This window comes from Mizuhopecten yessoensis, unplaced genomic scaffold (genome assembly GCF_002113885.1).
Source record: "Mizuhopecten yessoensis strain PY_sf001 unplaced genomic scaffold, ASM211388v2 scaffold716139, whole genome shotgun sequence".
NCBI classification, from domain to species: domain Eukaryota; kingdom Metazoa; phylum Mollusca; class Bivalvia; order Pectinida; family Pectinidae; genus Mizuhopecten; species Mizuhopecten yessoensis.
In genome coordinates, this window is record NW_018479967.1 from 123308 (window position 1) to 139512 (window position 16205).

The 16205-nt window shown below is 35.6% G+C and overlaps 1 protein-coding gene across 1 annotated transcript in view; it reads right to left on the bottom strand.

The window, feature by feature from the left end:
- Positions 1-979: 979 nt before the first annotated feature.
- LOC110441814 (transmembrane 9 superfamily member 4-like) overlaps positions 980-16205 on the bottom strand; it is a 25214-nt gene continuing 9988 nt past the window's right edge. The window contains exons 8-21 of the mRNA XM_021485071.1: positions 14884-14925; positions 14408-14496; positions 13204-13356; positions 12739-12809; positions 10230-10362; positions 9066-9147; positions 8535-8610; positions 8069-8152; positions 7666-7761; positions 6224-6303; positions 5707-5770; positions 5378-5497; positions 4836-4925; positions 980-4349 (exon numbers count right to left, since the gene is read on the bottom strand). Coding sequence (XP_021340746.1) covers positions 4200-4349; positions 4836-4925; positions 5378-5497; positions 5707-5770; positions 6224-6303; positions 7666-7761; positions 8069-8152; positions 8535-8610; positions 9066-9147; positions 10230-10362; positions 12739-12809; positions 13204-13356; positions 14408-14496; positions 14884-14925 — 1330 coding nt within the window. The 3' untranslated portion in view covers positions 980-4199. The remainder of the gene's footprint in view (positions 4350-4835; positions 4926-5377; positions 5498-5706; positions 5771-6223; positions 6304-7665; positions 7762-8068; positions 8153-8534; positions 8611-9065; positions 9148-10229; positions 10363-12738; positions 12810-13203; positions 13357-14407; positions 14497-14883; positions 14926-16205) is intronic.

The following is a 16205-nucleotide window of genomic DNA, read 5'->3' on the forward strand; positions in this document are numbered from 1 at the left end:
AGCCCCACCATTTGTACAATTTTGAATCCCGGCCTCCCATGAATACCTCCGACCAAATATGATCAATATCCATGGCATAGTTCTGCAGAAGAAGTCGTTTATAGCAATATAACCAAATTGCCCCCCTTTTGGCCCCGCCCCTCAGCCCCCTGGGGGGTCAGCCCAACCGTTTGTACAATTTTGAATCTCCACCACCTAGAGATGCTTCCAGTCAAATAAGGTTGATATCCATCGCTAAGTTCCAGAGAAGAAGTCACTTAAAGCAGTATAGCCAAATACCCTTTTTGGCCCTGCCCCTCAGCCCCCTGGGGTGTCAGCCACACCATTTGTACAATTTTGAATCTCCACAACCTCAGGATGCTTCCAGTCTAATATGGTTGATATCCATCACTTAGTTCCAGAGTAGAAGTCGCTTAAAGCAGTTTAGCCAAATTGCCCCCTTTTTGCCCCGCCCCTCAGCCCCACCATTTGTACAATTTTGAATCCCCACCACCTAGGGATGCTTCCTGTCAAATTTAGTTTAATTCCAATCAGTGGTTAAGAAGAAGAAGTCGTTTAAAGAAATTGTTGACGGACGGACAACGGACGGACGACGGACGGACGCCACGGTATGGCATAAGCTCACCTTGGTCCTTTGGACCAGGTGAGCTAATAATGATGTCAAATAAAAGCTGTATACAGTATCAGACCAGAAGCCTCAACATCTGACGCTTTCCATCATAATGAAACTTCACAGAGTAAAAACTCTGTTTGAACAAACTTGGTAGCCCTTCATGCCAACATCCTTCAGGCCAAATATCATCACCCTGGACCTTTTGGTTATACAAAAGAAGTTGATTAGAGGTTTTTAAGACAATTGACCCCTGTGACCTTGAATATGAGTGAAGGTCATTTGTTTGAACAAACTTGGTAGCCCTTCATGACAACATCCTTCTGGCCAAATATCTTCGTCCAGGTGAGCTAATAAAGGTAAGACAAATAGAGTTTATATTATTTATTATCAAACATGATACCAGTTATTATGATTCATAAATAAAATAACCATGGTTTTAATCACCATCACAATTAAATCTATCACCATGATGCCATGCAAGTAAACTTGTCCATTCTTGCTCCAATACTTAAGCACAACTTCAAAGTATTATTGACAAAGCCAGTATAAGTCATCACTCAGTGTTCACTATGTCTCCTAATGAATGATTAACTACAAAATTTCAAATATTTTACAAACTAGATTTGTTCTGTTGTACTTCATATGATATTGATTATTAACGATTGGAAATGTTATCAGAAAATGACTTTGAAGCTGTACTTTACACTGTCCTACTATGTTGGCAAAAAATAACCATTTTTCCTCAGTTATATCACTTTACACTTATTAGCACTAAATGATACAAAAAAGAGGTATTTATGCAGTCATTTTCAAATAATCTACACCTTTTATATTTACAATGGATTTCCATGTTTCCCCTCTTATAAAGTAAACTTGTATCCGTTGATTAAATCAATTCGGATTGAAAACAAGTTTAAAATCTCCAACTTTATACCTGATAAAAATAGTTTTCTCCCAACTTATACTTGATCTGATGAATAAGATTGTAACTAAAGCAGGTTACATTAATAACCCATAAGTAAAGAAACAGTCATTAGAGACAAGCACAATTTAATTTCAATTAGTCATCACAATATTTCACCGCGAAATATTCCGATATAAACTATATATTATGGTACTCCCAAAGATATCAGACGACAGACAAATGCATAAGTCTAAACAACCTGATGCGGAGGAGGATTGAACAGGCCTGTCTACACAAACTACATTTTATGCATCTTCTTGTATAAATTAAGCAACAGTATATGATATATACAAAGTATAAGTAGCTTGAAACTGTTAAACAATGCACATGACAGTATGTACCTTCCTCTCAAAATGAACAAACCTCATTCAGACACATGAACCAAACCATCATCTACACATTAAGTACATCATTCAAACTATGTTTCTACTAAGACACCGCAAAGCCTTCTTTTGTCAGTTTTACATCACTCAACAACACAAGCTATGAACCACCGAGTGATATTCTGTAATTTATGGAAATCCTAAATTGATTCATTCAACCATCTGCATAGCAGTAAACTTGTTGACTTCACCCAAATGTCTTACAAGTGAACTTACAGCTGTTAAATAGCATGCTTACAGTTACCACACTCAGATGACATATTTCTTATCAACTATTCAGTTTCTTTTGAGGAAAGATAACTATTCAAGGATTATTTAGATAATATTATGTTTTATAAATAGAAAATATTATTTTTTATAAATAATGTCAAAAATGCAGAAGCAGGGAAATCTTTTATTAATTCAATTTTATTCCATCTGAATATCATGTTGTGTTTCCACTTTAAATGAGAATGCTCAGACAAATCTCTTTTAGATATCCAAAGATTTATACCATATCTTGACACAACAAAACTCAAAACGTCAACCTGCACATTGTTTGGTAAACGCTGTTACGTCCTTTACATTCGACACGACCGAAGTTGTTTTAGGAAACTACTACTGTTTTGGTGCTATTTTCTGGTGAGCATTAGCAAAGACTTTCATTAGTATTTTAATTCAGCTTTAAATGTTACATATTAGCAGATAAACCTGTCATTTTGTAAAAACAAAAAGGCTCCAAGTGAATAAGTTGTGTTTTCATTTTTAACAAGATGAGATAACCTGGTTAGCTACCATTTAAAAGTAATCACAATGCCAAACAAAGTCTGTTGATGTTAGGAATTGCAGTTAAAATCAAAAGTAGTCATGGATTTGAAATGAAGTCTATAATACTTTGTAACAAAATCAAGACCATAATAAGCCATTTTTATTCCCTACCTAGGTAGTGTTTTACTCTAAATTTACAACAAAGCTATAGCAGTCAATGACCTCTTCCTCAATTTTTTAACAGTGGGATATATCACAGTAAATACCTACCAACCAAAAACACTTTTTTTTTTTAAATTTGGGCAGGAAACCTGCTATAGATTTATTATGAACATATCACTCCATATTGTTATTTAGAATGGAATCAAACCACAAAATTCTATAATCTCGTTACTCTGTAAAAACATTTTCAACAAAAATCTGCAGATGATAATAATAATGTACAAATATAAACTTTTCAGGCCATTTCACACACATTTAGACGTCTCACTCATTCATATATAACATTCATCTCAAATGCATAGTACTTGTGACTTTAAGAGAAAATGGGTGAAAAAACAGCAATGGCCAAAAACATACCTCTATTGGAAAAAAAATATAGTAAGTACATAAAAGCAAACCAATTTGTTATTGAATTCTATAATCTTTATTTTACCATGTACCAGTAAATCTGAAATATGGGAAAAAGATATATTGCTGGCACAGCATCAATTGTTGGTATGACAGGAAACATGATTGTTTTTTCTTTGGCCTTATATCTAATTTGGAAGTGCACCAAAATTGTCAGCTAGCTACCACTTAGCAGCAAGGCAGTTTAGGAGCAAATATTATACACCACTAAAGATAAAAATGAAAGATGCTTGTGATTCACTCTCATATATGATATTAATTAAAGGTCTGAACATTTAGTTTGACATATTAACATGTATGTCTTAGCTATGTACAAGGTTTTTTTGTGTACAAGCTCTCTTTCTGTTTTCGATTAATACTTTTTTTTTACATGAATTTTTAAGATAATCCTAATTTTAAAAAGTCATGAAAGAGATATGTGGGAAATGCAGCAAGATAAAAGTGGGAATGGAAATTTTTAAAATCTTCCAGAACAACAAAGCTCAAAATTTGATTCCATGACAAAAACACCAAAAACAGGTTTGATACTTAACAAAGACTTAATTAATATCTCTCACTTTCTAGTAACAAAATACAGGTCTGTAAATAACAAAGACTTAATTAGTATCTCTCACTTTCTAGTAACAAAATACAGGATCGATATATAACAAAGACTTACCATCTCATATAAAAACTGTGTATGTTGAAGTGTTGAACTTGTACCATTATACATACATGCTGCTCTCTTGCCCACACAGCAAAATGAAAACATACCTCAAGGAATACACTACATATATACATAAAATAACCATTTGTGTCCCAACCATATGTCACAAGATTCCAAGAAATAATTTGATAAATGCCATCTAGAAGAATTCATCCGTCAGTCAATCTTGATGGCCCCGTAAATTTTTCGGATGAAGAGGTAAGCAGCAAAGAAGCCGATGGCACCGGTCAGAAGCCAGAAGGTAAAGACCATAAGGAACGTGTAGCCGAAGTACAACAGAGTGGGAATGAATTCGGTTATCTCAAGCTGCAAAGCATATATAGTTTCAGTTAGAGTTTTGCAGTAATAAAATATTCATTTTGTACAAAATATTCAAACATCATATTCGTTTCTGATTAACAAACCTCTTCGACTTGGAAAACAATGAAATTAACAAGATTCCTTTTGAACCTTTCGTATTACAAACATCAATCTAATGGGTTTAAAACCATAACCAAATTTATGATTCTCTGCATTGCATAAAAGGTTATAAAAATGCCACATCAAGGGAGATGTCCTGGTGATGTTTTACTCCAGCAAATCGGAGTGATGTCCTAAAAATTATTGGTGTATCAATGTGTGTGTAAATAGACTTAAGTAACCATGTATAGCATAATTATTAACAAGACCCCTGATACATTGTCTTCAGAACTTGTAGCGGAGAGCTATTTATGTGAGCTATACAAACACCAACCAGAACACCTGACTTATTAATTTGACATCGTAATTATACATATCAGGCAACTCACTTACCTTAGTTACAAAGTAAAATAGAGAGTAAGCTAGAACGTAGATTGCTGATCCTCCAGACACGATGAATGATCTCCACCACCAATGATAGTCCTGGACAATAAAACATCGTCAAGTTATAGTGTACCATAATACCAAGGGAAGGGGAAATCACACAATCAGGGTACAGTGTGCTCGACACTTATTTAAATTATATCACAAAACTATTAATCTGTCACATCAGCTTGGAAGACAATAACATGTGGGAATTGATTATTGTTTTCCTTTGGACTATTCTTGAAAAAATGTTTTTAAGATCTGCTGACCCCAGGACTCCCAATAAACACCTACTATTCATGGTAAAGAGTTTCCAGCCTATTACTTCTATGCAGATTATTAATCAAATGCTGTGGTGCTACCTGGAGCACTGTGACATAATAGAATGTTTTACTGAAATACACTGTAAGTCTACAAATGTTTTTATTCAGCATATTTATTTAAAGCAAAATTTTGTATATCGCGTGGTAGTTTTTCTGACAGCATGACCAATGGATTATGGTACTTACCTCCCCACACAGCTGAAAGTAGACCATCACTATGGAGATCTGGGACACAGATATCACCAGGATTACAAACACCAAGAATAGAAACCCGAAAAGGTAGTAAAACTGGTTCTCCCAGATGGCCTGTAAAACAAACATGTCAATACTTAACAGAAAGTAAACCAAAATGTAGCTCTTTAACCTTAACAACAAATTTTATAGCAAGAAATTATACACTGTGGGCAAAAATCCTATGTATCAGCATATGCAATCTTTTTACGGGTTATCATTCAACCAAACTATAAAATTACTATTTTCCAATATTTGTAATAAGAAATGCACTGTGCACTCACTGTGAAAATGAAGAAGAGCTCAATAAACATGGCTCCAAAGGGTAGGATACCTGCCATCATCACCCTACAAGATGAATACAATTCTGATATCACTGAAGGTAAACCAATGTACAATCTCAATCCAAAATAAGTGCACACATAATATTAAATCTCGCATAAACAATAGTATTTATGAAATTCTGAAGACCTTAGTAGCCTAGAACCATAGTTCAACTTCTCTCAGTGTTATATCACTTTATGACAAGTTATACTGTGAATGTCTTACCATAAAGCATAATAAAGACATAAAAGGTATATAAATATGGATACAGTGCACATATTTATAAGACTGAATTTGTTTCCTCTCTAAAAATAAAAAAAATATAATTTGGAAAAACATCAAATGCCCTGCCAAAAATTTGTTATCATGCTTCTCTTCAATTTAATTTTTATGAGTATAGATTTTATATGAATAAACACGACACCAAAGCTTTCCAAAACCCCCAGTAAACCAGTGCTAGTGATATATTACACTTACCCAAGGGACGGATTCATGTACCACATTTGTTCAGGCACTTGACGAGGGATCTGGTTAGTTCTTACTGGGTGTTGGTAAGGCTGCAACAAATTACATCCCCGGCTAATTATATTTTACTCAGTACATCCAAAGAAATTTTTAATAAGAGGGAAAAAAGCATTGTCATACTGCTAATATTTTATATGAACAACTGCTGAAGTGTTTCTAACAAACCCGAACATTCTTTCGAGGTTCTGTTCCCAATCTGAGATGATATGCATTATCCTTTGGGACTTATCTACAAAACGTGTCCTCTGTGCAGACAACCATAGGAAAAATTCTTTTGAGAACATTTTTAAAGAAAATGGCACAACTCCATAAATCTCAGAGGTAACTCCAAATTATACCCTTTATTCACTTTCTTTCAATGGAAGTGTTGCATGTACCAAGTATCATTCAGATCCATGCATTATTTTGGTAAAAGCAATGTGAACAACATTTTTAAACAAAGGTGCATAACTCTAAAATAAGGGAAGTCACACTAATTTACATACTTTGACATCCCCTCTGTGGACCAAGGGGTCTGCGTACCAAGGGTCATTCAAATGTGTGGGGTACTTTCGGGTGAGTGGTGTCAACAATGATTTTATACAATTGCCATTGAAAATAGCTGGATAAAATGTAAGTCGCAGGTGCACAACTTCAGAGTGTCTCGACTGCATCAGTGAAGTTTATGAAAATCTGCTAAAAACTGTAGGAGTTGTACAGACAAGATTGTGTCTATAGTCAGACGGAAAGAGGACCAGATGCCAGTATATACCTCTTAACATTGTAAGGGGAAAAGTAAAACTTCTTATCCTTGTCCTCAGTGAAGACTAAGCCACAATGCTTGTTCGCCATGAAGACTTATAACCTTTATTCTTCAAGGAGGATACACAATACTTTTCCTCAAAGGAAAATTATCTCATAACTCTTGTCCTCCATGGAGACTACACCACAACCCTTGTCCTCCATGGAGACTAAACCACAACCCTTGTCCTCCAAGGAGACTACACCATAACCCTTGTTCTCCATGGAGACTACACCATAACCCTTGTTCTCCAAGGAGACTACACCACAACCCTTGTCCTCCATGGCGACTACACCACAACCCTTGTTCCCCATGGAGACTACACCACAATGCTTGTCCTCCATGGAGACTACACCACAATGCTTGTCCTCCATGGAAACTAAAGTTACAACCTTTGCTCTTCAAAGAGGTTAAACTAACAACCTTGGTCATCACCACAACCCTTGTTCTCCATGTATCCTTTCACTGATTCAACCAACAGCTACTATTCCCTTGTGGGAAACTGAACTGAACTCCTCCTTAAAAGTTGATTCCCAATGGATACTAAATCCACAATCCTTGCTTTATCAATAAAAGAATTGCTAACCACAAGTATAATTTTACAAAAATATACCTGTTTCCTGTAGCCAAAGTAGGATCCAATGAAGACCAGTGGAGTTGAGATTCCAAACCACATACATAGCAGGGCCAGCATAGTGGTGAACGGTAGCTGTAATTGTAAAACAGGTACTCATCCTGGGTGTGACAATTCAAATTCCTAACCTATAAATCTGGCTCTTGTTCAACAAACCTTCATCATATTTCTTTTTTTGAGATATATTACAAAATTGTTCATACATCTAGGTGCTTTTGGTCACTTTCAATTCTTAAAATATACAATACAATTTTTAATTTAAATACTTTGAAAAGATAACATTAACTTATTGTTTGCTTTAAAGACATATGAGTATTAGTTTCTTTTAGCTATGAACACTACATGGTTTTATATAGACTGATACAGTAACCGTCATACTTACTGCTCCTGAGGAGTGTTTTCCCCATATGAAAAAATTAAGGAAGAATGTGGTTCCAAACAAAATGCCAGGATAGAAAAGAGATGTCTGCAAAAGACAAAGTAAACAAAATACTTGCAGTCAAAGTCTGTCTGCTCGAAGCTCTATCTTAAAAAAGTTATTAAAAATTAATAAATATTATTGCCTTCTTGGGACCTGGCTTTTAAGAAGGGAAGCCCTATTAAAGTTACTTTGACAAACTGTTATACTGATATACCCCTTCCTCCTTCATCTTATAATTACTTGAAAAGATAATTTGATCTTTACTTATATAACCTTTTTTCTTTTCCTTACAAATGTAGAACAGTGCTAAATTATTAATGCAAGTTTTTCCCAATGAGCAAAAACTTCTGTGTGCTGTTTCCTTCAATTCATCATACACAGAAACCATTGAATACAATTCGCTTTTAGTGGAGTATTCTTTACAAACCTGTAAAGCTGCTTTCTTCCATGTATTGCCCTTCATTGTTTTGTATAAACGTGCTGAGAAATAACCAGCAAATACTCTGAAAAAGAGAGCACCATAGAGAAATTATTATCAACAAAAATAATTTCTCATTCATACCACCATCCTTTTCTTATGAGAGGTATTCCAGAAATTAATATATGGAAGGCAAAGAGGCACTTTTTTGTGACTCTTCCCCCCTCCAACACCACACAATGATTTTTATCCTAGGGCTTGCTTTATAAATGACAAAATTTATCTTTAAATAGATACCAACACCTATAATGATGTTCAATGTATTATCAATCATAAGTACTTCCCTCCCCGTCCATTTATGGTCACATGGAATAGCCCTAATGCTTAATCTAGCACAATTACTATCAAGAATAAGTGAGATTGTAGATCCTATAGTAATTGTTCATCTTATATGTGTAGAAAATACTGGAAACTTCACAAATGAATACACTGTACCATCACAATAAGGGAATAATGATAAATATTGTTCACTGTACTTACCCCATAAATACAAATAAGAATGTGGAGGCAGTGAGCAGAGCCCCTCTGGAGGCGGGTGACAGCATCCCCAACATGGCAAACACTGCAACAAATGTCAAAGGTCAAATAGCTAGGTAACTTCTACTTGCAAACCTACTCATATTTCATATTTTTACTCATGCTTTTTACATTTTCCACACAAAGTTACATTAACTTTATTCCTAATGAGGATAAGGCTCTCTCTCTCTCTTTCTCCTCAATGTCTCAAATTTCAGTCATCTAAAATTCTTTTGCTTTGCACTACTCATGAATCAGTATCAGGAACTCATCATAATTTGGAAAGCAAAAAGGTTGGGGAAAAAATTGGCCAGCAAATGGAATGCTTTTATGTTAAAATTATTTACCACTTAAAAAATGTCTAACTTACAATAGCTTATATGATTCATAATTTATATCCCCCCCCCCCCCCCAAACAAAATGGTTGGGGTGGGGTATTCATAATTCATAATGGACCTGAAAAGGGCAGTGATAAATGTCATAAATCTCTTAACATTTTTACAGTTTTGACTTACTGTTTGATACAACTTATAAAGGAGAGATAGCCTTTACTTGCTTCCCTTAAATACCTGCTGTTTCGGCATCTTTTTGGAACCATAACACATCCCAATAATGATGAGTGACATGCAGTAGATCATTAAAGGGACTTAAGTGGTGCTGCTACACCCCACCCTCCTTCTCCAAGATATATCAGTGTTGCAGCTAGACGGGAATGACAGGGTGCGGCACCCTGCCTCCAAATTCAAAAGTTAAAATACCCCCTGCACTTTGACCGGCCACCCTGCACCTTTTTCCAGCACCCCGTACCACCCTGCCCACTTTTTCTCGCCTCGGTAGTTGATACGAGTGCCAGACTTACAGTGCTCCTACCATCTGTCGGCAAACCGCATAATTCACACTTCCCCGCGATTAATAAACACTAAAAATTTGCAGTACCTTCCCGACAAAGACGAATACAAGAGCTCGGCAAAACAGCAAAGAAATGCCACAACCTTTGATCAATGTTCAGGTAGGTAGTATAAAACTTTATCTTCCAAGAATTGTAAATAATTTGTATGCCGATCTCTCAGAACATCCTAATATAATATATGTTGACCTTTTTTGCCTCCCTTAGAACTAAGTACATACCAATAGTGATGAGAGCCATGCAGAAGATTTGGAGTCCTGACCCGACCAGTGAAGCCAACAACTTGGTATGTTTTGGTGGCCTAAACACGTCACCATGTACCAGTTTCCAGCCTGTTTCCTCCATGGTCTCCTCCTACAACAAAACAAAGTAATGTTTAATGGGGAAAAACACCTCAAAAAACAATTCTAGCCTAAAAAACAACATCATCCTTTATACCCAGACACTACTGCCTTCTCCTACATCCCTAACATCATCCTTTATACCCAGACACTACTGCCTTCCCCTACATCACTAACATCATCCTTTATACCCAGACCCTACTGCCTTCTCCTACATCACTAACATCATCCTTTATCCCCAGACACTACTGCCTTCTCCTACATCACTATCATCATGCTTTATACCCAGACACTACTGCCTTCTCCTACCTCACTAACATCATCCTTTATACCCAGACACTACTGCCTTCTCCTACATCACTAACATCATCCTTTATAACCAGACACTACTGCCTTCTCCTACATCACTAACATCTTGCTTTATACTCAGCCACTACTGCCTTCTCCTACATCAATAACATCATCCTTTATACCCAGACACTACTGCCTTCTGCTACATCACTAACATCATCCTTTATACCCAGACACTACTGCCTTCTGCTACATCACTAACATCATCCTTTATACCCAGACCCTACTGCCTTCTCCTACATCACTAACATCATCCTTTATAACCAGACACTACTGCCTTCTCCTACATCACTAACATCACCCTTTATACCCAGACACTACTGCCTTCTCCTACATCCCTAACATCATCCTTTATACCCAGACACTACTGCCTTCTGCTACATCACTAACATCATCCTTTATACCCAGACACTACTGTCTTCTCCTACATCACTAACATCATGCTTTATAACCAGACACTACTGCCTTCTCCTAACATCATACTTTATACCCAGACACTACTGCCTTCTCCTACATCCCTAACATCATCCTTTATACCCAGACACTACTGCCTTCTCCTACATCACTATCATCATGCTTTATACCCAGACACTACTGCCTTCTCCTACCTCACTAACATCATCCTTTATACCCAGACACTACTGCCTTCCCCTACATCACTAACATCATCCTTTATACCCAGACCCTACTGCCTTCTCCTACATCACTAACATCATCCTTTACACCCAGACACTACTGCCTTCTCCTACATCACTATCATCATGCTTTATACCCAGACACTACTGCCTTCTCCTACCTCACTAACATCATCCTTTATACCCAGACACTACTGACCTCTTCTTCATCACTAACATCATCCTTTATACCCAGACACTACTGTCTTCTCCTACATCACTAACATCATGCTTTATAACCAGACACTACTGCCCTCTCCTAACATCATCCTTTATACCCAGACACTACTGCCTTCTGCTACATCACTAACATCATCCTTTATACCCAGACACTACTGACCTCTTCTTCATCACTAACATCATCCTTTATACCCAGACACTACTGCCTTCTCCTACATCACTAACATCATGCTTTATACCCAGACACTACTGCCTTCTCCTACATCACTAAAACATTCTTCTCCTATGACACCAAAAATCGTCAATGTCATCTTTTATGGCCAAAAACGAGAAGTTTTTCTCCAACAACAACAACAACGACAGGCCAAAACATTTTTTTTCTCTCCAACAACAGCAATGTCGTGTAATTTTTTTCTCCTACAACACAATCTTGTCATGTTTTATGACTAAAAACTAATATTTTTGGTGTTGACATAAAAATAAAATTAAAATTGCCAACTAAATTCTTATCACATACATATACCATGTACCTGCCCTCTTTTAAAAAAAAACATCATATAATACCAAAGCATGAGTTTTAATTTGTCTTACTTATGCACAAAGGACTTTATGGCAACGAAATAACAATTATTCACTTTTCACTTCATCACATGAATATATGTGTGCAAAACATTTATAAATCTAGAGATCTCTTTTTGTGAACAAAAACACATGTCTACCATTATTAACCAATAAAACTGGAAATTTCGTACTTATTTCACCTTTGACCTCGAGTCCAAGGTTACAGTGACCAATTGATTGTGCATTGCACATCATCTGTGGGTGGTGCAGGTATACTGCAAGTTTTATCAAGATAACTTCAATGGTTTTAAAGTTACAACCCACAAAAGATGTTACTTAAAATATGTGCTTATTTGATCTTTGACCTTGAGGACAAGATTACAATGACTTAGTGATATTACAGGTATACTTATATTTTCATACAGGTATGTATGATGTTTAAAAGTCAGAGCCCAGACCTCATGGTACTGAAAAGTATGCACTTGTTCAACCTTTGACCTTGAGTTCAATGTCACATTGACCTAATGACATTGCATTACTTATATAAAACAGAAGTGTGCAACTGAATTTGCACACGAGACCTGAGAAACCATATGTGACGTCAGGGTGGTACATGTACTTACAATATCGTCATCTCTGTTGTATCTTGCAATGTCCTTTCTCAGTGTCCTCACCATGATCATTGTCAGGATACCTGAAACATTACATACAGCCAACAGGTGAACAACAATGTAATTGTTCAAAACCTCTAGGCATCTATTTCAGGAGTTTTACAATACCGGGTCAATGAATTTACTGATGTCAATTTGTCACAGCCTGATGAGACTAATAATGACTCAAAAACAAAAACGAAAATCTTGCTCCTAAAGAAATGAAATATATATGTATATATATATGCAAAACACTCAAAATATATAAATATATATAATTTTTTGTGCAATATATGTCAGTAACAAATTCTTTCAAACACAGTAGACAGTGAGACCATGACCATTCAAATGATGTCTTTTATAAACAAAAAAGTATGCAGGTTTAATATCTATGTAAACAAAAGCTAACAAGTTATTTTTTAAATACATGTAATATACCAGACAAGAAGATGACTACAACAACACTGTTGATGATGGAGAACCAGTGGATCTGTACGTCGCTCATGGTGAGGTAGGTGTCCCAGCGTGATGCCCAGCGTAGGTCACTGGCTTCCCAGTCCACTTGATACGAAAACAGGACCTCTTGCTCTTCTAGAACAACAAAACAAGAAACAGTTCTGACAGCAAATCAATCAAGATCGTTCTTGAAAATAATTAGCAAGGACAGACAAATATCTGAAAATGTTCGATGGTTTGGGGTTACTCTCCATTTCATCAAATCTTCATCTGAAATCAACATATTAGCAGTTTAATAAAAATTATTGATATTCTTTTTTAAAATACCGGTAAGTGAAATAATGATGACAAATACAACCTTGCTATGGATTGCATATATAATGAGACCAACTTAGTGATTTTTTTTTCTATATGTTTAAATAACAGTTATTAACCACAGAGTTCATCCCAGGGCTGTGACAGAAAAAGATCCAGCAAGTTTGACAACAGGCCATATAATTATTCTTTGTTGGTCTTTGTTAATATTTTTTTATTATTCATGGGTGGTTTCATACAAATATAAATTTACATGTGGTGTCTGCATTTAAACTAAATGGCAATTTTATTCATTTTAAAAACTAGAAATGTTTCTGTAAGACATTGGATGTTCAAGCTCCCACAATTAAGATACAGGTCAAGGTCAAAAGTCAAGGTTACAAACAGTCATGCAATACTGTGTACCCACTGTATAGCATTCACAAGTAAAGTTGTGTGACCCTAGCTGAATTACTGAGTCCATAACCGACCTCAACACAAAAACCAAGGTCACAAAAACATCATTGAACATGTTCTACTCATATTCCAAGGCACATAAGTATGTGAAGTTGTGCCACTCTTAACTGCAGTACTTAGTCCATAGCTGATCTAAACGTAAACAATTATTAGGGCTGATGTGCAGACAAGGGTGATGTAACATGCCTCCCAACACTTTGTGAAGGTATCCGTTACTATCAGCAGAGGTAAGATATGTGCTCTGTATTTTTTAAGATGTGTATAATTGTAATATACATACATGTATCATTTTTTTCAGTTCCACAGATTGTACTTGTACTATTATTTTTATCTACTATTATGATATGAAACTTTTTCTTTTAATTCAGTTTGTGATTGTAGTTTAAATTATCCTGTCATCAATGTATAACCTCACCTTTTTCATTGATGGCCTGAGGTTCAGCTGCTCCTTGTCCTTTTACCTTACAGGAACCTTCCTTCAGCTCCATGGCGTCAAATTTTACACTACAATCACAACACTCCACCTATCACACAGGCTATCACAAGGACCAACGGTAAACTTTCTGTCAAACATGACCACCTATTAGATTATCAATTGATCATTTCAATGACGGAAAATTAGGAAACTAATTTTATATATATAGTTTCCTAATTTTCCGTAAAATTTTGTAAATATTTTTATAAGTCCACTTACAATTAACAATCACTTTAGACCAATTCACCCAAATATAAATCCCTTCACATACCAGGTATTATCAATTATAAATGCCTTCCCGTCACCTCCTATCTCCTGGGTTTTTTTTACAAGAAAGTTTAAATGTCTTATCATTATTTCAAATATGTTTAGTTTGTAAGTTTGTTTTTATTTTATTTTCAAACATATGCAATTACCTTTTTGCTTCAACTTCAAAGCCAACCACACGGTACTTTTCCCTGTAGAACAAAAAAGGAAATCACAAAGTCAGTAAATATTGGAAACATACACAAATTCCATAAAAATACCAGTACCAAGTAGCTGTAATAATCTACACCTACAGGCCAATCAAAATAACATAACCATCATGTAGTGCAAAATGGAAAAGGATTGTCCGGTAATTATTTGGTTAAATACTCATACAAATTTCAACCTAAATTAAAAAAAACAAACAGGTTTCAGCTTACTTGGCAAAGAAAAAAGGTCACTCTCTGAACAAATTGAAGAGCCATAAAGTTATTTTTGTGTTCTATTTCTAACAAGTATCAAACAGTGTCAAGGTCTTAATATCGCAATACACAGGTAAATCGTATCGTACCACAATACAGAGATGAAATATTGTTGTATCGCAATATTTTTCAAAAGCATATTTTTATGTATCTGCTTGGTGTTTTAATTTTGCAAATTACTACAAATTCTAACAGATATGCCAATAAGCATAACACAGGGTTTTAATAGTCCAAGTTTTGTAATCGATGGTTGGTTTGACAAAAATCTTAAATCTATGTAATCCATGTTATATATGATTAAGTTTAATAACATTCTGACAACAACTTATTATAAAATTGAGCACATCCTTCCTATGACAATATATTGGGATACATATCACACTATATTCATTCTGTATTACAATATATCGTGATACACTCTTGGCGTATTGTGACATCCCTACTATTTGAACAGCCCACTATCTGATGATGTTAGGCTAAAATTATTGCAACAAGAGGCCCATGGGCCTTAACGGTCCCCTGATATATTTATACAGAGAGTTGATTTTTGTTTTAAACATGAACAGAAATATTATTCAAAGTGACAAAAAACAATAAAACCACCTTATTCAATATCTAGCATGCAGATTTAAGACTGAAAAGTATTTGAAACTAGCACTTCTGATTCTAAACAAGGAAAATGAAGAAATTTTATTTTAGCACACAGACTCCATTGGGCCCCACCCTACAGCCCTTGGGGGTAGGGATGGCTCAAAATTTACAAAGTATCAAACTGTCAACTTAGGGTTATAATTCCAATCAAGTTATCAACATGTAATATTCAAAGTATCATTTGCCATTATAAACCATAACAAATTTAAAGTACAATAAGCCCCTTCCATCTAGGAAGAGTATTTGATTCTACCATATCTGGGTCTTGAGAAGAAGATTTTTGAAATTTCAGTCAATTCGACCCTTTTTGGCCCCACCCATCAGCCCCGGGGGGTCAGTCAGGGCTGATATGTGCATAC